Below are 23,014 nucleotides of genomic sequence, written 5' to 3'. Positions count from 1 at the left end.
TTCTCGCGAGACTCGTGCTTTCCGACCTATATCCGGCGCAGTCAGAGAACCTTCCGGTCTTTTGGCTTTCGGCTCGGAGGAGGCGAGGGTGCAACGCTCTTCGGTCGTCCCGAATCCGGGTTCATCCGACACCAACCGCCTCCACCATGCCGCCTAAGTTCGACCCCAACGAGATCAAAGTCGGTGCGTGCTTTAGATGTGGCTCGGGCTGCGAAATGGAGCATCCCTCCTCCCGGCAGCCCGTCGGCCCCGCTGCCCCAGCAGCCGTTGCCGTTTTCACGTCGGGCTTTAAAATTGCTGCCTGCTAGAGGCCTTTCCAGTGCTGCGTTCAGGGTGCTGTGAGGTCCTGGTCGAGTCTCTTAACGCTTTCTGGGCCTCAGCTTCCCCACGTGTAAATGGGGAGGGAGGACCGGACGACCTGTGGTGGCTTTGCAGCCCGCACGCCTTAGGGTAAGGTTTGTGTCCGGGCGCTTCTCCCCTCCACTGGGTTGGCCGCCCCAGTGCGGGCCTCGGTAGCCGGAGCTGAACCGAAGGCCCCAGTCCCACGTGGCGCTTGGAGCGGTCCACGCCAGGGAGGAGGCGGCTCGCCCGCTGGGGGGTTGGGAGGCCTTCCTCGCTCCCTGCTGAGGCCCTTGGTGCTGTTCCGAGAAGAGACAAGAGGTGTGGCCAGCCCCGGAAGGATGGGGGGAGAAGGCTGGGACCCGGGGGCTCCCTGTGCAGCGCCGCTGATCTTTTCTTTCTACAGTATACCTGAGGTGCACCGGTGGTGAGGTCGGTGCCACGTCTGCCCTGGCCCCCAAGATTGGCCCGCTGGGTCTGGTAAGTCATCCTCGTGGAGGCCTGTTTCTTGTCGAAGGAAAGCAGTTCAGGTCGGGCTTGTGCAAACGAGACCCGATCTGAGGTGCCTTTGACGTTGACAAGTTGGCAATCCCTGTGAGCCACTGGCTTGGAAGTACTCCCATAGCAGGGTGATACAGGAAGCGGGAACAGGCTACTTTGAAGCTGTAATTTTTCCTCTCCAGTGGCTCTTAACTGCTGCCTTTACTGTACCTGAGGGATGGGCCAGGGATCTGTGAGGGCTTAGAGTAGGTTGGTGACACTGGGCTGCCTCCTTAGCCTGTGTTTGCTAGTCAGGGAATTGGGCAGATCACTGATGGGATTAAATATCGGTTGGGAGGATTAAGTGGGCTGTGGGTTAAGATCCTGGTGAATTGTATGTAGTAGCCTGCATAACCTGTTCATTAATGTGAGCAGCTTTACCGACGACTGCCCTATTTACCTACTTGTTTATTTTTATGCTTTTTCTGAGCTTGCATTTCCCTGAGTATTGTTAGGCCTTTATTTCTTGGACATTGGTCTCCTGACCCAAATGTGTTTCTCACGTGGTCTTGCTTAACCAGTGTCTTACTACTTTTTCTTGGTTTTCGGTTTAGCTGGCACCCACTGGATAGCTTTCCTGTTGAGGCTGGTGGTCATTAGGAAATCTTAAGTAGCAAATGCCCAGACCCCATCCCTGCAGATTGACTTGGATTGGTCTGACACCAGGAATCTTTAAAACCGTTCAGGTGATTTGAATGTAACCAGTGTTGAAAATCCCTACGTTAGACCATGTGGGTCCTTATGGGTGGGTAGGTACGTAGGTAGGTAAGGGACTTTGCCTTCCTAACAACCCTGGGTCTGTAGCTTACAGTCCCAAGCAGACTTCACCCCTAGCTGCAGTTCTCCAGTGTATACAACTGTAGTAGCCATTCCCTTGATTCACTGGGTGCAGTTACATGCTTTCAGACTGCCCCCGTGTGGATTGGAAAAGGTTTGGGGTGTTGCCAAGGGAGAAGGATAGGGCAGGGCGTCAGGCTGTACTGCAACTTCGAGCACAGTGTAACTGTATACCTTTTTTCTATAGTCTCCAAAAAAGGTTGGTGATGACATCGCCAAGGCAACCGGTGATTGGAAGGGTCTGAGGATTACAGTGAAGCTGACCATTCAGAACAGACAGGCTCAGGTACTTGCTTTGAGGGGGAGGGCAGAGGTAGCAACCCTCTGGAATCCCTGGGTGGAAGGTTTTTGCTGACATGGCCATCTGCCACAGTGGTGAGCTGAGGGCAGTTTTAAATGTGGGGAAGCCTTTTTTGAGAGCAAGGATCAAGAAATTGTAGATGTGGGCTCAAATACTAACTTGTCACTTGTGTGACATTGGGCAAATCAATCACTTCGTGTCTCCTAGGGTAGGACACGTTTTAGATTGTGAAAAGTAGTTGACAATGTACACAGCAAACCCCACCTGGCCCATGTTTTTTGAGAGCCAAGTTGCAAGGCAGTATTGACCTTTTTCATTGGAGGGTGGAGGAGGGCTTAATTTACATGGAGAATCTCTTCTGCAGATTGAAGTGGTACCTTCTGCCTCCGCCCTGATTATCAAAGCCCTAAAGGAACCGCCAAGGGACAGAAAGAAGCAGAAAAACAGTGAGTGGTCTTTTCCCTGGTAATCTGTGAGTGGTGGTGTCTACCCCGTGTGATACTTAGCTGCATGTTTTTGCTTTAGCAGAACCTAGGGATGGCACAGGGATTTGCTCAGAAGCTGTTAGACAGCCAGGCACTGCCAAGAAGTGCCTGACGGCTCTCCCCCAGTCCCCTAGCCCAGGACTGGCCCTCCCTAAAAGTACATGCAAGAGGGAAATAGGGGGAAGTACCTGACAGTGATGTCCAATAATCAGACCATTTCTGAGCTGGAAGATTCTGACAGCTTAACTAACCCCAGTAACTTCAGTTTGTCTTTTTTCATGTAAAAAAAGATCGTGTCACCCACGCAAGGTTCGCAGAGACCTGATTTTACCCCAGCCACCTGCCACTGCACCTGATCAGTTCTCGTGGCTGGTGCAATCCAGTGGTGAGCTGATAGTAAACCCCAGCTTAGGAAACAGGGTTGTTCTTCATGTGGATGACTCTGTGCCGAAAGCATGGGAACAGCCTAAAAATAAAGGTGAAGGGAGAATATGTGGTCTTCTCTGGCCTTGGGTTGTGACACAGCTTTTGCTGTTTATTTCTTCTGCAGTTAAGCACAGTGGAAACATCACTTTTGATGAGATTGTCAACATTGCCCGACAGATGAGGCACCGATCGTTAGCCAGGGAACTCTCTGGTAAGTGGACGGCAGGGAACCCCCTTGTTATATGGGGTATATTCACTGAGTGGTAGCATTCCTCAGCTTGAAGGGATGTTACTCTGTAAGACCCACAGTTGGGGTGCAGGGTCTTCTGGGTTTAAAGAATGACTTGGGGTCAGTGAATATTTGGGTCGGGTGTGTTTAATCTGGGTGTCAGAACCCACGGACCCTTTGTGTTCAGAGCCTGTATAACTAAATGGAGTTCGGAGTTTTGGCTTAGAGGAGCAGGGATGTTACTCCATAAAATAGGCTTAATTTCTCTTTATCTGATGTGAAAAAGTATTTCCCCTTGGGTATATGAGTATTGCTGAAGCCCCTCTTAATGCCACTTTTCTTAATTACAGGAACCATTAAAGAGATTCTGGGGACCGCCCAATCTGTGGGCTGCAATGTTGATGGCCGCCACCCTCATGACATCATAGATGACATCAATAGTGGTGCAGTGGAATGTCCAGCTGTAAGTGACTTCTGTTTCTCTTGCCTAGATCAGGGTGAGAGCTGGAGGAAAGCTAAAGTCGTATTTGTGCAGGCTGCAAAGTTTCTAGAAATGGTCAATAATGGGTTTGGACTATTAAGAATTTCTTGTTCCACTAATGATAGGTTTTTCTTTTTTCTTTCCCACAGAGTTAAGATTAAGAACTACAAAGAAAACTATTTTAATAAAAGATCAGTTGACAACCAGTGGACCTTTTGATACAGCCTCTTCCTTGAGGGACCTACCCCTTTTGTGGTCAAATGGTGGCTAATGGGGTCACGGTGGCAGAACCTCTGGAAAAAGTCATTGCTTGGGTAACAAGCTCCTTGTGGGTCAGATTGTTGCCCTGTATGGGACTAGCTCAGAGAAGATCCCTAGAAAGGAAGTCTCTGTGCTATTTGTAGGCTGCATGTATTCATAGAACTCTTCAGAAGAACAAAATTCTTGGCCAAAAAGAAAACTACCCCAGTGTGAAATGGTCAGGAATCTCCCAGACCAGTTTAATTCTTGAGTGTGTTAGGGGCCCATAACCCTTAATGTGAGGCTTCACTATCCACTCCAGTGCACAGCCAGGGCTCAGAAGCACTGATGGGAAACAAAGAAACCTGACCTTTATGTCCTTAAGGGTCGTTTTCTTTCTTTAAAAAGCTTTTTAGTGTATTTTGAGAGAGTGTGGAAGCTGGAGAGGGGCAGAGAGGGAGGGAGGCACAGAATCCAAAGCAGGCTCCAGGCTCCCGAGTTGTCAGCAGAGTCCTGTGCGGGGCTCAACGCACAAACTGTGAGATCATGACCTGAGCCGAAGTTGGGACGCTTAACCAACTGAGCCACCCAGGCGCCCCCTTACAGGTCATTTTCTAATGGCATGTTTTTGCCTTTCCTGAGTCTCTCTTCCCTTAGTTTGGCTCCTTTTTTTATTAAGGTATGGATGATATAGCTGGGTCCTGGGGCAAGCTACAATCAAGCTGCTTGAAGGGACTTTTGGGACTAACCTAAAGCGGGTTATGAATAATTAACCCAAGAACTTAATTTCCTTGGCATTGCATCTTTGCCTTTCCGGAATTTTGTCAATGGGCCTTTCAAGTCAGTGGATTTTTTAATCGCCCCAGGTACAAGCAGGTTGGAGGGCTGTCTTTAGTGAAAGGATTACCTGAGCACTGAGGACCTGTGCCAAGTTGCCAAGAAACAAGCTAGAGGCCCTGGGTGATGACTGTTGAGGCTGATTCTGAAGTCAAATGCGTAGTGTCAAACCTCAGGGGTTTATAAATGCAGAGATGAGGTAATGCCGATTGGGTGTGAGGATATGTCAAAGACAAGCCCCCCGGGACCTTTCAAGGAAGAAAGTAGGCCCGCAAGGAAAATCTTGACCTAAAGGATACTGTTCTCTAGAAAGGGAGGAAGTGTAGGACCCACCAGCCTAAGAGCCAGGGGAAGATGGTGAGCTTCAGGTTCTCTTGTGTCTCCATAGAAAGGGACGTACCTTGCTGGGGGATTTGACTAGCTTCATCCTGATACCTTCAGCCTCCATTTTTCCCTCTGGGCAGTTTTCTTCCTAGCAGTAACCAACACTAGAACTAGGTGCATTGGGCCTATCTGCCTAGATTTTCCTATCTTGAGCATGGATATATCTTCCTTACTCCTGGTAAGACTGTAGCATATAGTAGTTAGTGGCTCTTACAATCTTTTTCCTCACTTTGGCCCCATTATGGAGAAACTGTTCATTCCTGTTCAGTGTTGGTTCTTTTTAACAGCCCTTATTCACACAGAGATAACATTCTCCCCAAATACCTGGCCTTTAAGAAGGCAACAAGTCCTTCACTCACTGGTCACTTCTTATGAACCAAGGTTTCTGCAGTGCTCTCTATACAAACACTCTGGTTCACTGAATAAAGGTCAATCTCTAATTTGAATTGGGTAGTTTATGCTTCCTGAAAAGAAGAGCTTTCAACACCTTCCACATACAACATGTAAAGTAGGGACTATTTATTAAAGGTGCTTTTTTTTGCATGTGGCTCTGAGCTACAGACTATAAAAAGCCTGATGTCTCCAGAGGTTTTCAAACTACCTGCAATGCCTGTCAGGTCCCTACCTGCTTTTTGGTTGTTTCTGGTTACTCCCCAGCATGGAGTCTCTGATGTCTAATGAAAGCTGAACTACACCTGAAGGCCTTCCCGCACTCGGCACATTCATAGGGTTTCACACCAGTGTGGATTCTCTGATGCTGACTTAGGGAGGAGCTCTGGTTAAACGCCTTCCCACATTCATTGCACTCATAGGGTTTTTCTCCTGTGTGAATGATGTGATGTCGAATGAGGGCTGAACTCTCACTGAAAAATTTCCCACACTCATTACATTTATAGGGCTTCTCCCCAGTGTGGGTCTTCTGGTGGATTATGAGGTTTGTACTTTGGCTGAAGGCCTTCCCACACTCGCTGCACTTGTAGGGCTTCTCTCCCGTGTGAGTCCTCTGGTGGTTTGTGAGGTTTGCGCTCTGGCTGAAGGCCTTCCCGCATGCGCCACACTTGTAGGGTTTCTCCCCCGTGTGGATTCGCTGGTGCTGAATGAAGGCGGCGCAGTAACTGAAGGCCTTCCCACACTCCCTGCACTCGTACGGCTTCTCCCCTGTGTGCGTCCTCTGGTGGTTTGTGAGATTCGCGCTGTGGCGGAAGGCCTTCCCGCAGTCGCTGCACTCGTAGGGCTTTTCTCCTGTGTGGATTCGCTGATGCTGGACGAGGGCCGAGCAGTCACTGAAGGCCTTGTCGCACGCGCTGCATCTGTAGGGCTTCTCTCCCGTGTGAGTTCGCTGGTGTTTGGTGAGGTTGGCGTTCTGGCTGAAGGCTCTTCCACATTCGTTGCATTTGTAAGGCTTCTCTCCGGTGTGAATCCTCTGGTGCTGAATGAGAGATGAACTCTGGCCAAAAGCCTTCCCACATTCATTGCACTCATACGGCTTCTCCCCAGTGTGACTCTTCTGATGCTGAGACAGGGAGGAGCAGTAACTGAAGGCTTTGCCGCATTCACTGCACGTATATGGTTTCGCTCTGTGAGGCTCCGTGGTATCTGAATTTTTCCTGAGGCTCTTTGTATGTGCTTCCCATTTGCGGGGTCTCACTTCTGTAGGAACTCTCTGTTGTGGAGAAAGGACTGGTCTCAGGTTGAAGCCCTTCCCCGGTTCACTGTTCCTGGGGTCTGACTCCCCAGGGGGCATCTCTATACTTGTGTCTTGGAATGAATTTTCAGAAATGTCTTGCTCGGGTGGTGATTCAGACATAATCTTCCAGTCTGAAAAATATTTAGAAAAGCAATTTTTCCCCCTTTGGTGGAAGAAAAGGTACTACTGAAATACAAAAGGCTGATGGAGTTTGCCCGAGCTCTTCGGCAGACCAGTCTGATGCTCCCCCAGCTTTAAACCAAAACACGTCTCACATTTCTGTTCTAAACTGTAAACATTGACCAAGATGGCTCTTCAGCTATGTGAGCACGCTTTATTCCCTTTCCTAAAGTGCAAAGGGATATATAGAAGTGTAACCTCCCTCAGATGCAAGGCTCCCTTATCTCTGACCCTTTCCTCTGCTTTGGCCAAATACTGGGCAGTCTTCGTGTGTCTTTACTTAGTCTCAATCCTTGATGTGGTTTTGGGCAATCTGCTTACCAAACTTAAAAAACTCACCTTAAAAAGCTGATGATTGGGGGTGCCTGGGTGGCTCAGTCAGTTAAGCATGCGACTTGATTTTGGCTCAGGTCATGATCTCACGGTTTATGGGTCTGAGCCCTGCATCAGGCTCTGTGCTGATGGTGCAGAGCCTGCTTAGGATTCTCTCCCTCTCTCTGTGTTCCTCCCCCACTTGTGCTCGCTCACTCTCTCCCAAAATAAACTTGAAAAGAATTAAAAAAAAAAAAAAAAGCTGATGATCAATGCCAGCATGATGAATTTTTTTCACCTATCAAATCAGCAAGATTTCAAAAACATGCTAATTCTAGAGTGCTGGTAAGGGTGCAGCATCAAGAGATCTTACACGCTGGTGTGACTGCAAAAATTGGGACAGCCTAGCCCTTCTGGAGAGCAATCTGGTTGTACATGTCAAGAGTCTTTAAAATGTTGACATTGGAACTGCACTTGTAAGAATTCATCTTAAGGAACCAATGAGAAAATACACAAAGCTGGGTTGACAAAGTTGCTCACAGCATCATTTGTCAAAGAAAAGCAAACACCTTTCAAAAAAGGAATGACCACAGTATAGCCAATTGAGGGACACTACTTAGCAATCAAAGGTCATGTATGGAATGGGTACACTATAGTTCCTTTTCCAGAAAGGTGTTTATTGAGAAAACACTGGAAAGATACACAGTGTGAATGTAACCTGTGCTATCTTTGGGTTGTGAAATCAAGGGCAATTTTTATTTTCTTGTGTTTACCTGTATTTTCTAATGTTCTCTAATATTAGTGTTATAATAAAAGTCACAAAAACCTTTCAGAGAATATGCAGTGATAAAAATACTGTTAAATGGGAAAAAAAAAAGACCATGTAAATTATACGTGGTTATTCAACTTCAGAAAAACATCACTGCATTTTGTTATAGGAAAAAGGTGGAGGAACTTTTTTTTTTATCCTTTTCCAAATCTCAAATTAGCATATTTTTACAAGAAAATAGTTCTTTTATTTGTGTTTTTAGAAAGAGAGTAAGTGTGCTAGTGGGAGAGGGGAGCAGAGGGAAAGAGAATCTTAAGCAGGCTCCATGCTCAGGGCAGAGCTTGATACAGGGCTCGATCCCATGACCCTGCGATCATGACCTGACCTAAAATCAAGAGTGGAATGCTCAACCGACTGAGCCCCTCAAATGCCCTGAAAAGAGTTCTTTTAAGTAGAATAAATAGTATTGCTTTTATAATCAGAAAGTAGATACTAAAAAAATTTTTTAAATTTATTTATTTTGAGAGAGAGAGAGAGCATGAGTGCAGGGGAAGGGTAGCTAGGGAGGGAGAGAGAGAATCCCAATCAGGCTCTGCCCTGCCAGCACAGAGCCCGACGTGGGGCCCAAACCCATGAAGCCATGAGATCATGATCCAAGCCAAAACCAAGAGTTGGACGCTTAACCAACCGAACCACCCAGGCACCCTGAGAAAGATATTTTTTAAAAGAAGAGTTAGGGGTGCCTGGGTGGCGCAGTCGGTTAAGCGTCCGACTTCAGCCAGGTCACGATCTCGCGGTCCGTGAGTTCGAGCCCCGCGTCAGGCTCTGGGCTGATGGCTCAGAGCCTGGAGCCTGTTTCTGATTCTGTGTCTCCCTCTCTCTCTGCCCCTCCCCCGTTCATGCTCTGTCTCTCTCTGTCCCAAAAATAAATAAACGTTGAAAAAAAAAAAAAATTAAAAAAAAAAAAAAAAAAAAGAAGAGTTAAAGATTCTTAACCTTTTTTGGGATCTCCTTCATTTTGGGAGAAAACTTTATAAAATGTGAGTAATGTTTATTTAGGAACTGAAGCACAGGGTCCCACACACCTGTCTCCTACACAGGGCTTGTACCTAAGAGGGTGGACTTTTAGGGGGGGCTACAGAACTTCTTTTCACAAGGGTCAATTCTCCTGAAGATTCTTTGGGTTTCTACCTTATTTCTCAGAAGAGAGAATAGCAAGGTCAGTTCTGGGTGACATTTATTTGAATTTTTTTGTTTTATTTTTTAATTTGAGAGAGGGAATCCCAATCAGGCTCTGTGCTGTTAGCACAGAGCCTGAAGTGGGGCTCAAATCCATGAAACCACAATGACTTGGGGTTTGAAGCGAGGCCCGTCTGATCGCAAAGCCCACTATTCTACCTCATGGGGTGATTAAAATAATCAAATCAAAGGCACTAATGTGGACTTCAAAAGGGCTTTTGCTCCCCAGACACATGGACTTTGGTGTGTGCTCACTCACCGGTGCAGGTGCTCCTCAGGCGGCCTCCCTCCAGCATCCACGGGCCTTCTTCCCTTTGTTCCAACTGAGAGTTCATGCCAGGCTGGGACACTGGAAGTCCTTTTCAAGGGGGAAAATGGGCTTTAGAGATGTAGATTAAGTATAAATAGCCACCAGAACTCAAGGGAGTGGAAACACACTAGTCAGGTCGCTTATTTCACTCACTCAGTAGGTATTTATTGAGCACTTACTTGGTGCCAGGCACTGGGGGATGCAGCAGTAATTAAGACAGACACAGTGCCAAGGAGGGGTCAAGTCAAGGAGTGAAGTGAAGTCCCCAAAGCAAGTTATTAAAAAAGACAAGAACTTACTGAATATGGAGGAACTGGCCTGAGGTCACCCCGCCCCTCCTGGGAAATAAGAAAACAGGGAGGTGTGGTCTCAGGGGAAACAAAATGAAACTGCCTATTTCCCAACCTGGAATGCAGAGACCTTACACGAGGGAACCAGGAGGAATAAACACCAGCCCTCCTATATGTCAGCAAATTGCAAAGTGCCACTCAATACTGAAAGTGCCACAGATTTTCAGAACTGGGTAGATTCTAAATTTCAAATGGTTTCCTTACCCAGCAGGACCAAGTTCCTGGTGTTTTCTGGTATCCCCTCCTTGAACCTGTCCTTAGGAGCAGGGATCAAGTGCCTCCACCCATCCTGGGTAAAAGCTACAGTCACACTGCTGAAGGGCATGGATCCCTGAAACAAGAAGCACATTCCTTTAACGTTTATTTATTTTTTAAGAGACAGAGCTCGAGCAGGAGACAGGGAAGAGAGAGGGAGACACAGAATCTGTGAGCAGGGGAGGGGCTGAGAGACACAGAATCTGAAACAGGCTCCAGGCTCTGAGCTGTCAGCACAGAGCCGGACGCGGGGCTCAAACTCATAAACCGCAAGATCATGACCTGAGCCAAAGTAGGACGCTCAACTGACTGAGCCACCCAGGCGCCCCAAACAAGCACATTCCGGCTTGCCCAGTGGCCTTAGGATACGAGGCAGCTCTGAGTAGTTTAAGAAAAACACTGATTGATCACTTCCTACGTGCCTCACATTATACAGGATACCGACACACAAAAATAAATCAAATACAGTCTCTTTGCATGTCTACAACTCTGACAGACTTTATACATAGATAGAGTGCATATACATCTGTATCTATTTTTGGGGGAGGGAGGGAAGGCTTTCAGGCTTTTTATTGTTTGCTCCTATAGCTCGTGAGAGAAACAGACACTTTAATTGGCATGTCCCGCCCACACACATGCGCCATTTCCTGGTTTCAGCGCCAGCCCTCTCTCTTTTGCCTTGAAACGGAAACGCGCCTGTAGCGGGAAAGCTGGCTCAAGCCTCATTTCCTTGGAAAAAGCCAAAAACGAGAAAGACAAGATAGCTTTGTGAGGTTTTCCTTTGCAGCATTTTTCTTTTCTTCTTAAATTTCTTTTCAAACGTACAGCAACGTTGGAAGATTTCTACCGTGAGCATCCACCACCTAACATCATCGATCTGTTGTGTACTGTATATACATACACCTACCCAGATGCAAATACATATATATCCATCCCTCTACCCTTTTACCAAGCTGTCTTGCCCTAGGAGTTATGAGATCAACAACCTTTTTCTCTTTTTGTCTAGTTTCTCTTTTGAGCAGTTCTATTTGTAAATAGTGATATTTCATGACTTGTAGTCTCGTTTACAGGTCTTCCAATGAAAAAAAGAAAAGACTTTGCTTGTTAGAACAAAATGCATTCCATATTGCAGTTACCATATGGGTCCATCGGTGGACCCTCTTAAAAACTTGTCAACACCATCCAGCCAAAGACCACCAGGAACACACCTAAAAGAAAGGAAGAATGCAGCGAGGCCAAAACTACAACTGGGAAAGTAGCAGTGGTTACTCATATTAGCCAGGATAGGGGGTGTTTGGTCAGTTTTGTTTGGACGATATTCTTTTTTCTTGTCTCAGTTTGGAGGTGACTACGGAGTGGCCTTGTTTCTGTCTTGATTCATCACGGTCACAGAATGACCTTAATCTGTTGGAAATGTATTGGGAATACTGGAGAAACAATATTTCACGGGCCGGGTAGGGCAGCCAATGAGCAGTTCATTCATTTGGAGGATGTCGCCGGAATTGGGTATTTAGACCTTCAAAACCACCGCAAACACACCAACCCAGGCTCCTTCCTTTGCTCTCAAGCCATTTTTGAACCTCCATCTGTATCTATATAAAAGAAGTAACTGGGCAGAAACTAACAGGTGCTTGGGAACTGAAAGAGCAAATGTAGATAAAACAAAAATAGAATGTATACGTTTATGCTATGAGAAATCAGAAAGAACTGCGAAAGGTCAATTCTTCAGAATGCGTGATAAACATCCCTATGAACTTGGACATCACACAGTACAAAAGGAAAGCCAGATGTGTGTGTGACTACCTGTAGTAGCATGTTAGACACACGGACAGACCAGGTGCCAGGATAACAGAGAAGGAATCCTGGGTGGAGAGCACAGGAAAACCACAGAGAGGAGGTGACTGCTGAGAGGGCCTTGAAGGAGGGAGTTCATCAGATGGAGAAAGAGAAGGTGGTGAGGCACAATGAGCAAAGGCACGGAGGTGAGGAAGTCCTCGTGTCTGTTTCAGCACAAGTAATGCACTTCTATCTACCTCGTTGGCCACGCCAGAAACCTGTATGTCATCGTCCCCTTTCCTGCAACAAATCACTGCATCTTCATTTCCCCTCCACGATCACTAGAGCTTGCACATTTCTCTCTGTGGCCCTGTCACTGCCTTATTTGAGGCCAGCATCATTTTCCAAAGTACAATACATCTTTTGACCTCTAATTTTACCTGTTCTCCCAACCCCATTCTTCATACTGAGAAATGCAGTACACACACAGGACAAAGAGGGTCATTTTTTTAAAACTATGAAATATTTAAAACATTTGGGTCATTTTATAATGGTCAAGAGAATAAAATCCACCATAAAGATGTAACTCTCATGAACTAGAAATAACAATAAGAAATTCATAAAGAAAAAAAACTGTAGGAAGTACAAAAACAAATTCAAAATACTACAGCTATGAGATGTTAAAAGAACTCAGTCATTAGCAGGGTTAATACAAAATAAACAACAAAACAGAGCGATGGAAGAACTGAGCAATTTAATAAGGTTGAGCTAATAGAGCCATTAAACCCTCCATTCTGCAATTACTCTATACCTGGGTGTTCTGGGTTGACAAAAGACACACACTCTGTCTCCATGGAGCAGAGACCAGCTGAATAGGCAGACAGAGAAACCAAAGTGACAATTCGAGAATATCTAAGAAAATAGGACCCACAGCCAAGCGTTTTCACTATAAACAAGAAAGGAAGAAAACAAATTAGAAATTTGATGTAAGAGGTTAAAAGATCGATTTTTTAAATGAATCTGACAAAAGCAAAAGCAAAAAACTAAGAAAGAAAAATCTGTTATTAAGAGAACTGATAAGAAAATCCAAGAGCAGACTTTCTAAGGAAAAGTAACAGACCATTACCTAGTCTAGTCAAGTAAAAAGAGAAGGCAGTTCCTACCCTGGTAGAACTATGCAATGGAATACACTAGGAATGATTCTGTAGAATGCTCTTAATGAAATGAGAGAAATATTGATCTAATTCTGTGAACCGGAAATAAAAAGAAAGTTACAAACCCATTTTGGGAAAGTAGAAAAGGGAGACTTATGGGGGCATCTAGCTGGCTTAGCCGGTAGAACAAGCGACTTTTGATCTCGGTGTTGTGAGTTCGAGCCCCATGGTGGGTATAGAGCTTACTTAAAAATAAAATCCTGGGGCATCTGGATGGCTCAGTTGGTTAAGCAACCAACTTTGATCTTGACCTAGGTCAGGATCTCACGATTCGTGAGATTTGGATTCTCTCTCTCCTTCTCTCTCTGCCTCTCCCCTGCCCAATCTTACTGTTTCAAAAAAAGAAACAAACAAAACAAAAAAACAAAACACATACACACAAACATAAAACTTTAAAACTAAAATCTTAAAAAAAGAAAAGGAAAGGAAGAATATGCCTGAAAGGACACAAATGAAAATGTTAAGTGTTTTAATTCTCTGTGGGAATAAGGGTGAGTTTTTGAGTGTGTTTTCTGTGTTTTTCAGGTTTTCTACAATAAACATGAATTCCTTTTGTAATTAACAAACAGAAACAAAAATCTCTTAATATTTTTTATTATTATTTTTTTATTTACATGTATTTATTTTTGAGAGACAGAGAGAGAGGGCACAAGTAGGGGAGGGGCAGAGAGAATGAGACACAGAATCCGAAGCAGGCTCCAGGCTCCAAGCTGTCAGCACAGAGCCCGATGCGGGGCTCGAACCCACAAACCACGAGATCGTGACCTGAGCCGAAGTCGGATGCTTAACCGACTGAGCCACCCAGGTACGCCTCTTAATATTTTAAAAAGGAAAAAGAGGCTGCCTCTAAGAGCAAATTTCAAACTCACGTGGGTCCCAACTGTGAGACCAGCTGCCATTCCTTCATCTCCTGTGGTTTCCTCGTGGGGAAGGACAGGGTCTGGAGAAGGTGGCTCTGCAGGAAGGGAAAGAAACCAGTAAGGTTTAAAAGTTACAGCTCACCAAGCTAGAGAGTCTCACATTCTCACTCTGAAGAAGGGGACTCAAAGGACACTGCAGCGTCGGGGGCACTCGGACTGAATGTGCAGACCTACAGGGGAATGTAAATTTTCCATTGCCCTTCCTACTTCAGAAACCCCGTCAATTCACTCAGATGCAGGGAGTAAGAGACTCAAGCAGCGTAGGTCCACCACTTACCAGCAGCTTGCCAGTCACATAACCTTTCTACGTCTCATTTTTCTCATCTGTAAATGGGGGTGATGATCCTTTGTTCACTGTTTTTATTTTTTTAATGTTTATTTTTGAGAGAGAGATAGAGTGTGAGTGGGGGGGGGGGCAGAGAGAGAGAGGGAGACAGAGAATCTGAAACAGGCTCCAGGCTCTGAGCTGAGAGCACACAGCCTGACGCGGGTCTCAAACTTGGGAACAGCGAGCTCATGACCTGAGCCGAAGTCGGACGCTTAACCGACTGAGCCACCAGGTGCCCCTTGGATGATGATCCTTTGTAAAGATGCTGTGAAGATGAAAGAAAAGTGCAGACAAAGCAGATGGCACAATGCTTCGCATGTAAGCACACAGTTTACAAATATCACCTACTGCTCAGTTTGCTGGGAGAAAGTGCTCTGCAGATTTCAGACATTTACCAAATCAAAAGAGGTAATGACCAAGTGGGAGTCATCCCAGAAATGCAAGATTGGTTCAACATGCGAAAATCAATCAACATAATATGCCACGTTAATAAAAAGCGAAAGACCCACACAGATCATCACAATGAACACCAAAAAAGGCCATTACACAAAATCTGACACCCTTTCCTGATAACACACATTCAATAAACCGGGAAGAGCAGAGAAGGACTTCAATTTGATAAACGCAGAAAACCCAGATTTACATCATACTTAATGGTAAAAGACTGAAACATTCCTCTAAGATCAAGACGAAGATATCTGCTCTCACCACTTCTATTCAGTATTATACTGGAGGTTCTAGCCAGGGAAATTAGGAAGGGTTGTGGCGGGGGGAGAAAGGCATCCAGGTTGGAAAGGAAAAAGTAATTATCAGTATTTGTTGACACGATTTTGTATACAGAAAATGCTAAGGAAGGGTGCCTAGCTGTTTTCAGTCAATAGAGCATGTGACTCTAGATCTCAAGGTTGTGAGTTCAAGCTCCACATCGGGTGTGCAGCCTAACTAAAAAATAAATAAATAAAAAATAAAGTAGCCCTGCTATTTAGAAAAAAAAAAAAAAAAAAGAAAATCCCAAGGAACCCACAAAACCAAACCAAAACGAAACACCTATGACAGCTAAACCAGGTCAGCAAGATTGCAAGATCCAAGATGGATATACAATAAAAAGACAACCCAATTAAAAATGGGCAAATAATTTAAACAGACATTTCTCCAACTGTATTTCTGTACACTAGTAATGTATAATCCAAAAGTGAAATTAAAAAAACAATTCCCTTTGCAAGAGCATTAAAAGAAAAAAACACTTAGGAATAAATTTAACAATGGAAATGCAAAACAGGCACACTAAAAGCTATCAAACACTGTTGAAATTACAGAAGGTCGAAATAAATGGAAAGATATCCCATGGATTCATGGATTGGAAGACAACAGTGTTGGGATGGCAATATTCACCCAATTCATCTACAGAATTATGCAAAATCCCAGGGGACTTTTTAATGGAAATTGATTAAGCTGACCCTAAAATTCATCTAGAAATGCAAATGACCCAGAAGAGCCAAACAATCTAGAAAAAACAAAGTTGGAGAACTCACATTCACACTATCAAAACCTTCTATAAAGCAAAAGTAACTAAATAGTGTGGTTCTAGTATGAGGATAGAAATATAGATTAATGGAGGCGGTGCCTTGGGTGGCTCAGTTGGTTGGGCATCAGACTTCAGCTTGGGTCATGGTCTCACGGTCCGCGAGTTTGGGTCCTGCGTCGGGCTCTGTGCGGACAGCTCAGAGCCTGGAGCCTGCTTCGGATTCTGTGTCTCCCTCTTTCTCTGCCCCTTCCGCGCTCATGCTCTGTTTCTATCTCCCAAAAATAAGTAAATGTTTAAAAAAAAGAAACGAAATATAGATCAGTGGAGAAGAACTGAGAATCCAGAAATAGATCCATGTATTTGTGGACAACTGATTTTCAAAAAGAGTGCCAAGAAATTAAATGGGGAAAGATTAATCTTCAAAAAGATGGTGCTGGGGAGGTGCCTCGGTGGCTCAGTCAGTTAAGGGTCCGACTCTTGGTTTCGGCTCAGGTCATGATCTCATGATTTTGTAAGTTCAAGCCCTGCATCGGGCTCTGTGCTGACAGTGTGGAGCCTGCTTGGGATTCTTTCTTTCTCTCCCTCACTCTCTGCTACTCTCCTGCTCACACGGTCTCAGTCTCTCTGAAAAATAAACAAACTTAAAAAAAAAATGGTGCTGAAACAATTGGATATCGACATACAAACTTGTAACTCACACCACATACAAAAATTAACTCAAAATGGATCAAAGAAATAAGTGTAAAAAGTGAAAACTCCTAGAAGAAAACTTAACTATAAATCTTTAGTACTGTGCTGACAGCTCAGAGCCTTGAGCCTGCTTCAGATTCTGTGTCTCCCTCCTCTCTGCCCCTCCCCTGCTCATGCTCTGTCTCTCAACAATAAATGTTAAAAAAATTTTTTTTAAATAAATCTTTAGTACCTCTGGTTAGGCAATGGTTGCATAGATAAGACACCAAAAGCACAAGCAACAGAAGAAAAAAATAAACTGAATTTCACTGAAATTAAAAATTTGTGCTTCAAAAGGCACTATCAAGAAAGATAAAAAAGATAACCACAGAATGGCAGAAAATATCTGCAAAACATCTATCTTCTAAGGGTCTAGTATCCAGAATATTTAAAGAATTCTTCCACCTCAACAATAAAAAGACAAACAGCCCAATTAAAAAGTGGGCAAAGGATATGACTAGATATTTCTTTAAGTGAGATATACAAATGGCCAATAAGTACATGAAAAGATACTCAACATCGCTAGTCATTTAAGAAATGCATATCAAACAATCATGAGATATTTCACACCCACTAAGATGGCTACAATAAAAAAGATGGAAAACAAGTGTTGATGAGGATGTGGCGAAACTAGAACTTCCATACATTGCTACTGGGATTGTGCAATGGTGCAGCCACTGTGGAAAACAGTTTGACAGTTCCTCGGAAAGTTAAACGGAGTTCCCATATGACCCAGCAGTTCCTCTCCTAGATGCACACATTCACACAAAAACTTGTGCACATGTTGTCACAGCAGCATTATTCATAATAGCCGATACTGAGGAACAAAATGTGGTATATCAATATAATGGTATCATTCAGCCATAAAAAGGACTGAAGTACATTCATTCATGTTACAACACAGATGACCCTTGAAACATTATTCTAAGTGAAAGAAGCCAGACACATATATTGTATGATTTTATTTTTTTATTTTTTTAAAGTTTATTTTGAGAGACAGCGAGCAGGGGAGGGGCAGAGAGATAGAGGGTCCACGCTGTCAGTGCAGAGCCTGACGTGGGGCCACATCTCACGAACCTGAGCCGGAAACAAGAGCCAGACACTTAAGACTGAGCCACCCAGGCGCCCCTGTATGACTCTATTTTTATGAAATGTCCAGAAGAGGCAAATCCATAGGAACAGAAAGTAAAAATCCATAGAGATTGGGGGAAGAGGGAATAAGGAGTGATGGCTAATGGGTATGGGCTTCTTTTAGGGGTGATAAAAATGTTCTGGAATTAAATAGTGGTGATGGCCGCACAACCTGGTGAACTCAAAGTCACTTTAGTGTAGACTTTAAAAAAGAAGTACGTAAGTCTGAATATTGGTCTTAGTACAGACCTTATGTTATTGAATTGTACCTAACTCCATTGTACCTTAATGTCCTCTTTCGTAGTACCAGGAGGATGATAACCATCCTACTTGCTGTTCCCAGGTCTCTGGGGGAAGACAACACAAAATGCTAGATATGCACTTGAGAAATTACAGACCAGTACAGGGACCCCTGATCTAAGAGAGGATGGCATAGGCCTCGGTGGTTAAGTTTACACACACGTTTGTTCTGTTGTATAAATTGTTCAACATGTTTTAAAAAACGTTATTTTATTTGATGCTTTTTAGAAGTAAACGAGGTAGTTAACGTTATTTTACGCTTCCCTCCACGAAGAAACGCAGGGTAAAAGACCAAACCAGTGCCCCAGAGCTTAAACAGGAACGCTAGCCTTCTGATTCCAAATCTCCAGTATGCTCCTCGACTTCACGGACCCACTGACTTGAACCGGCCCTCATTCTCATGTGGAGCCAATAGGCTTCTGTTCTGAGAATTTCTGGCTGTTTCAAGAACGGCTGGAAGACCAGAAACAATAGGAAATCCTATGTTGTCCCATTTTCCTTCCCATGGCCCATTTATCTCGGCTTTCATAAGCCAATGGTGCATCAAGCAGATCGGGGTAAGTAGGATACTCAGGGCTTATTCAGGCCTGAGGGCCTCCAACTTTCTTGACCCTAGAATTCTTTACTCAAAAAAGGATCGTCCCCAACCACTTGTCGGAAGGATAACCGGAGTTCTGGTCCCGGTCACACAGCGGTATTAGTGGGCAAGTTGGAACAAGAAGCCGGATCGCCTGCAAACCGCTCCCTCCACACCCTCCTTCTTACCTCCTTCCTCCAGCATTTGGATGCCACCTCGCGCCACCGCCTCCCAGCAGTTCTCTGAGCCCCAGCCGCGCTCTGCAGGCCTGCTCTGCCTCCGGCTTCTGCTGTCAGACGCCGGGTCTGGCCCTGGGAACTCTGGTCAGGCCTGTCCAGTCGGATCTGTCTCCCCAGCGGCAGCCAGGCCTCGCGGCTGGGGAGCCCGTGGCGCAACCACCGACTCGGTCTCAAGCAGAATGCTGCGTGGAAAAAGCCGCCGCCGGCTACCCGAGAACGCTACCGGGTACTAGTGTGAACTCAAAAACCCTAGCCGCAGGGATTGCCAAGCGCCAGGCCCAGCTCGCGCGCCTAAGAGGACGCGTTCGAATAGCGTCACTTCCGGCCATGCGTACGGACCTCCCCGTCCCAATGGACTCCACTTCCCAGAAGTCTCCGGGCCCAGCTCCTCACCGAAACATCTTTCGCTCTCGGTGCCCGGTTTGTGACCCGCACACCCTTGTGAACCATATTTCCCAGAGAGGCTCTGCCTGTTCCTGCTCCCGGAATCTCTCTTCCATCATGCTTGGTCCACGTTCCTTTCAGGTTCACCGGAATTCCACGGCTGGGACCTGAAATGGGAAGCGACTTGGCCGCGAAGGATCCTGGGAGCGGTGGTTCTAGCTCAGGCGCTGGACGCTTGGTTTTGTGGTCTTTTTCTCCGTCGTTTGGCGTTCTTGGAATACTGAGTCCTGGGGGCTTCTGGTAGCGCGGCCTTCATTCAGCTCAGGGCCTAATCCCAGCCACCTTTATGGTCCTCTTGAGCAGTACCGAAAGTCTGGGAAGAGTAAAGGAAAGGAGGGCCCCTCGGTGTGAACAGGGCAGCCACAGGTTGGTGCCCTGGAACTCTCAAGAGTATAAAAATCTATCATCATATCAAGAGTATAAAAAAATTACTTCTTCAGTAATTTCAGGGGCAGAAGCCCTGAATAATGTTAATAGAGTTCCATTAGCACTATTGCGGGAGGAGATTCCTAAATATTCTATCCTTTGGAGGCGTTCGCGCTATGCCAGAGGATATTTCCGTGAGCTTTCTCAGAGCACTGATGACGTTTTCTCCTCTTGCCTGAGGAGTTCCAAAGGCAATTTTCTGTTCATTCAGTTTTGAGGCACTTTGACGTTAAGAAGATGGGAATGTGTTACCTGGGAAGCAGAAATGAGTTTGGAGGTTCTCGGGCCTGTTTTCATTTTGTACTGTCTGCCCCTTTCAGCCACAGCTGGTAGCGTTTTTGGCAAAAGAATTAAGTTTGTGGGTCTTCTATGAATCTTACTGGGCAAGCCACACCCACAGATCTCTGAGATAAGCTTTTGTCTATCTTGGGGTGCTGCAAGTTTGGGCTCCCAACCAGTGGAGGCCAGAAATCTAAGATGGATCTCCCTGGGCTAAAATCAAGATGTGGGCAGGGCTATGTTTCTTCTGGAGGCTCTAGGGGAGAATGTCTTTCCTTGTCTTTTCCGGCTTCCACTTGGCCCCTGACCCCTTCCACTTGGTGCTGTTCTGCCTGTTGCCCCCAGGCCCAGCAGGTGCTAACCCCATAATGGCCAATGGGCGGTAGTGGTCTTCCTGCCTTAGTCTTGGGATCCCATCCAGGGCCACTGGGGGGAAGCAGAGTGCTTCACTCTTCAACTGATGCAATCCCGTCTATGGCCTCTGGGTGGCGTCAGGGCACCCCTTGCCTCAAGAATGCAGAAGCGAGGATTCTCCTAGAAGTTGTTCTGGGGGCAGGGGGATTTGTCATGGGGTGGGTGTGGGGGGTTGTGCAGATTTCTACCTCGGGAGGGGTAAAGCACAATTTCTGCTGCTACACCTGTCCTTTAGGGATGTCCCTTCCTGCCCTCCATGGTCCTGTGCCTGATGGTGCTGGGCTGGGCTTCTGGGGCAGATTTAAGACTGGCGCTGGCTCTGGTCCCGGAAGCGTCTTGTGCTCTGATGAGAAGGCCCCAAGGAAGTCTTAAGGGAAGCTCTGAAGAGCGTGTGTGTCCACAGTCGTTGGTACCTGTAAGTGGATGTTGGAAGCAGTCAGAGATGGTATGGGTAGGAGTTGCTGAGGAATCAGCGTAGGAAATAGAATATATAAAAAAAAGTGTAAAGATTTCACATGTCCCTTTGAGGCACCCCTTGAGCATCACCCCTTGCATGCAGCTCCCGGCGTTGCTTCACCACAGCCTCCCGTCCACGCCTGCACAGCCTCACCATCAGCAGCAGCTAACATCCATTGAGTACTTATTCTGTGCCATCCTTGGTCCAAGGTGCTTTACAAACTTCTCTCCGTTCATCTTCACGACCACTCCATGAGGAAGACAGCATCCGTAGGCCCATTTTACACATGAATAAGCGGAGGCTTAGGTTAAATGACTTGTCCAGGTCACACAGGCGGTGAGTAATTGAGCCAGAATTTGAACTAAGCCCGCTGCCTCTTACCCACCATGCTGCACTGGCTCCTGGACCCTGGGTTATGGAGGAAAGAGACCAAGATAGAGTTGAAGCCACAATGCCATCTTCCTTGCCCACAGTTTAACTTCCATTATCACCATCATTTGTATCTCTTCCACGTCACCTCCATCTCCATTTTCTGTCTTCATCTCTATCATTGTCATCTTTTTTATCTCCTTCTCTCCTCTGCCAGCTCTGTTTCTCATCTCCCTCTAACTCTATATGTAATAGCAGAGTTATCAATAAGCAGAAAACTGGAAACAATCTGAATGTGGAGCAATATGAGGTTGATTTAAGTTCTGACATATTTATACAACAGATCCTCTTAATTTGTTGAATTTCACAAATACTTAAGCACCCACTCTTTGCCACACACCGTGACTCCAATGGCAAACACTGCATCATCGTTAAAAGAAAAAAAGCTTTCAATTCAAGCTGGTGGACTGAACTTAACGCATTTCCCCTTTTTCTTCCTCGAGTTCCCACTGAAATGACAGTGAAGATGTATAAAATGTCAAAAGCCATAATAGAACTGAGAACAGGTGCAGGGTGGGGGACACATACCAGCCACTGCAGTTAAAACCCCCTAGCACTTCATTCCTCAATATGGACAACCAAAGCTCACCAGATACTTGAGATAAAACAGCGGCATAAAAGAGAAGGCTTTCCGGGGAGCCTGGGTGGCGCAGTCGGTTAAGCGTCCGACTTCAGCCAGGTCACGATCTCGCGGTCCGTGAGTTCGAGCCCCGCGTCAGGCTCTGGGCTGATGGCTCAGAGCCTGGAGCCTGTTTCCGATTCTGTGTCTCCCTCTCTCTCTGCCCCTCCCCCGTTCGTGCTCTGTCTCTCTCTGTCCCGAAAAAAATAAACGTTGAAAAAAAAAAATTAAAAAAAAAAAAAAAAGAGAAGGCTTTCTGGAGGAAATCAGAGAATAGAAGACAATTTTCAAAAAGTTAAAAATGTACAAATAGTTTTACTCGTAATAGTGAATACCGAGTGTTGTTGAGGATGTGGAGCAGCCGGAACTCTTGGACGCTGCTGATGGGAACGCAGAAATGGTACCACCACTTTGGAAAACAGTTCGGCAGCTTCTTACAATCGTGAAACCAACTTACATATGACCCGATAGTTCTTCTCCATGCGGGGACTTGTGTGCAAGTGCTCACAGAAGCTTTCTTCACGATAGCCCCAAATCGGAACTAGTCCAAATGTACGATGGGACACTACTCAGCAATAAAAAGAGAACTGCTGCTGCATGCAGCATGGATGAATCTTAAAAGCGCTCTGCTCAGTTAGAGAAGCCAGGCACAAAATACTACAAACAACAGGATTTTTGTAAGTCTAGAAAAGGAGGGGCGCCTGGGTGGCTCTGTTGGTTAAGTGTCCAACTCTTGATTGCGGCTCAGGTCATGGTCTCATGGTCCATGGGCTGGTGCCCTGCAAGCCTGCTTGGGAGTCTCTCTCTCCCTCTCTCACTGCCCTTCCCCCAAATGTACGTGCACGTGCTCTCTCTCCCTCAAAATAAACATTTTTTTAAAATTCTAGAAAAAGAAAAACTAGAGGGAGGAGACTGACATGAGGGACACAAGGGAACATTTTGAGTTGACGAAAATGTCTTATATCTTGATTGTGGTGGTGGGTACACAGCTGTATACATTCCTCCT

The 23,014-nt window shown here is 45.7% G+C and overlaps 2 protein-coding genes and 1 non-coding gene across 5 annotated transcripts; 2 read left to right on the top strand and 1 right to left on the bottom strand.

Moving 5' to 3' along the window:
• The first annotated feature begins 48 nt into the window (after positions 1 to 48).
• RPL12 (ribosomal protein L12) lies at positions 49 to 3,849 on the top strand. The gene is made up of 7 exons (XM_047069877.1): positions 49 to 183; positions 746 to 819; positions 1,904 to 2,002; positions 2,382 to 2,463; positions 3,053 to 3,139; positions 3,508 to 3,620; positions 3,788 to 3,849. Exons 1-7 carry the CDS (start codon positions 147 to 149, stop codon positions 3,791 to 3,793), a joined length of 498 nt encoding a protein of 165 aa, XP_046925833.1. The 5' UTR covers positions 49 to 146; the 3' UTR covers positions 3,794 to 3,849.
• Positions 2,842 to 2,969, top strand: LOC124505356 (small nucleolar RNA SNORA65). The gene has a single exon (XR_006960642.1). It is a non-coding gene; the product is annotated as a small nucleolar RNA SNORA65 (small nucleolar RNA).
• ZNF79 (zinc finger protein 79) lies at positions 3,765 to 19,184 on the bottom strand. Of its 3 annotated transcripts, XM_047069850.1 has the most exons (5): positions 18,890 to 19,184; positions 14,061 to 14,146; positions 10,151 to 10,277; positions 9,546 to 9,644; positions 3,765 to 6,917 (listed from the first exon to the last, which is right to left on the bottom strand). In XM_047069850.1, the coding sequence occupies exons 1-5, from the start codon at positions 18,903 to 18,905 to the stop codon at positions 5,746 to 5,748; spliced, it is 1,500 nt and encodes a 499-aa protein (XP_046925806.1). In that variant the 5' UTR covers positions 18,906 to 19,184; the 3' UTR covers positions 3,765 to 5,745. The 3 variants fall into 3 exon arrangements, with proteins under 3 accessions (XP_046925806.1, XP_046925821.1, XP_046925812.1); XM_047069865.1 differs by lacking the exons at positions 14,061 to 14,146; positions 18,890 to 19,184 and adding an exon at positions 9,896 to 9,934 and having other exon boundaries at positions 10,151 to 10,362; XM_047069856.1 differs by lacking the exons at positions 14,061 to 14,146; positions 18,890 to 19,184 and having other exon boundaries at positions 9,546 to 9,934; positions 10,151 to 10,362.
• Between the last annotated feature and the right edge of the window lie 3,830 nt (positions 19,185 to 23,014).

Source organism: Lynx rufus, unplaced genomic scaffold (genome assembly GCF_022079265.1).
Source record: "Lynx rufus isolate CCGP_SWC_20201006 ecotype Redwood Valley unplaced genomic scaffold, mLynRuf1.p SCAF_10, whole genome shotgun sequence".
Taxonomy (NCBI): Eukaryota; Metazoa; Chordata; class Mammalia; order Carnivora; family Felidae; genus Lynx; species Lynx rufus.
This window is presented reverse-complemented; position numbering and strand designations above follow the sequence as displayed.

Excerpts from the sequence above, each read along its gene's own strand:
- RPL12 (XM_047069877.1), top strand. The coding sequence starts at position 147 with ATGCCGCCTAAGTTCGACCCCAACGAGATCAAAGTCG. Across the intron at positions 184-745 it reads CCCCAACGAGATCAAAGTCG|TATACCTGAGGTGCACCGGT; the intron begins GTGCGTGCTTTA and ends TTCTTTCTACAG. Across the intron at positions 820-1,903 it reads AGATTGGCCCGCTGGGTCTG|TCTCCAAAAAAGGTTGGTGA; the intron begins GTAAGTCATCCT and ends TTTTTTCTATAG.
- ZNF79 (XM_047069850.1), bottom strand. Across the intron at positions 9,645-10,150 it reads CAGGAACTTGGTCCTGCTGG|GACTTCCAGTGTCCCAGCCT; the intron begins GTAAGGAAACCA and ends CCCCTTGAAAAG. Across the intron at positions 6,918-9,545 it reads CCTGAGGAGCACCTGCACCG|ACTGGAAGATTATGTCTGAA; the intron begins GTGAGTGAGCAC and ends AATATTTTTCAG.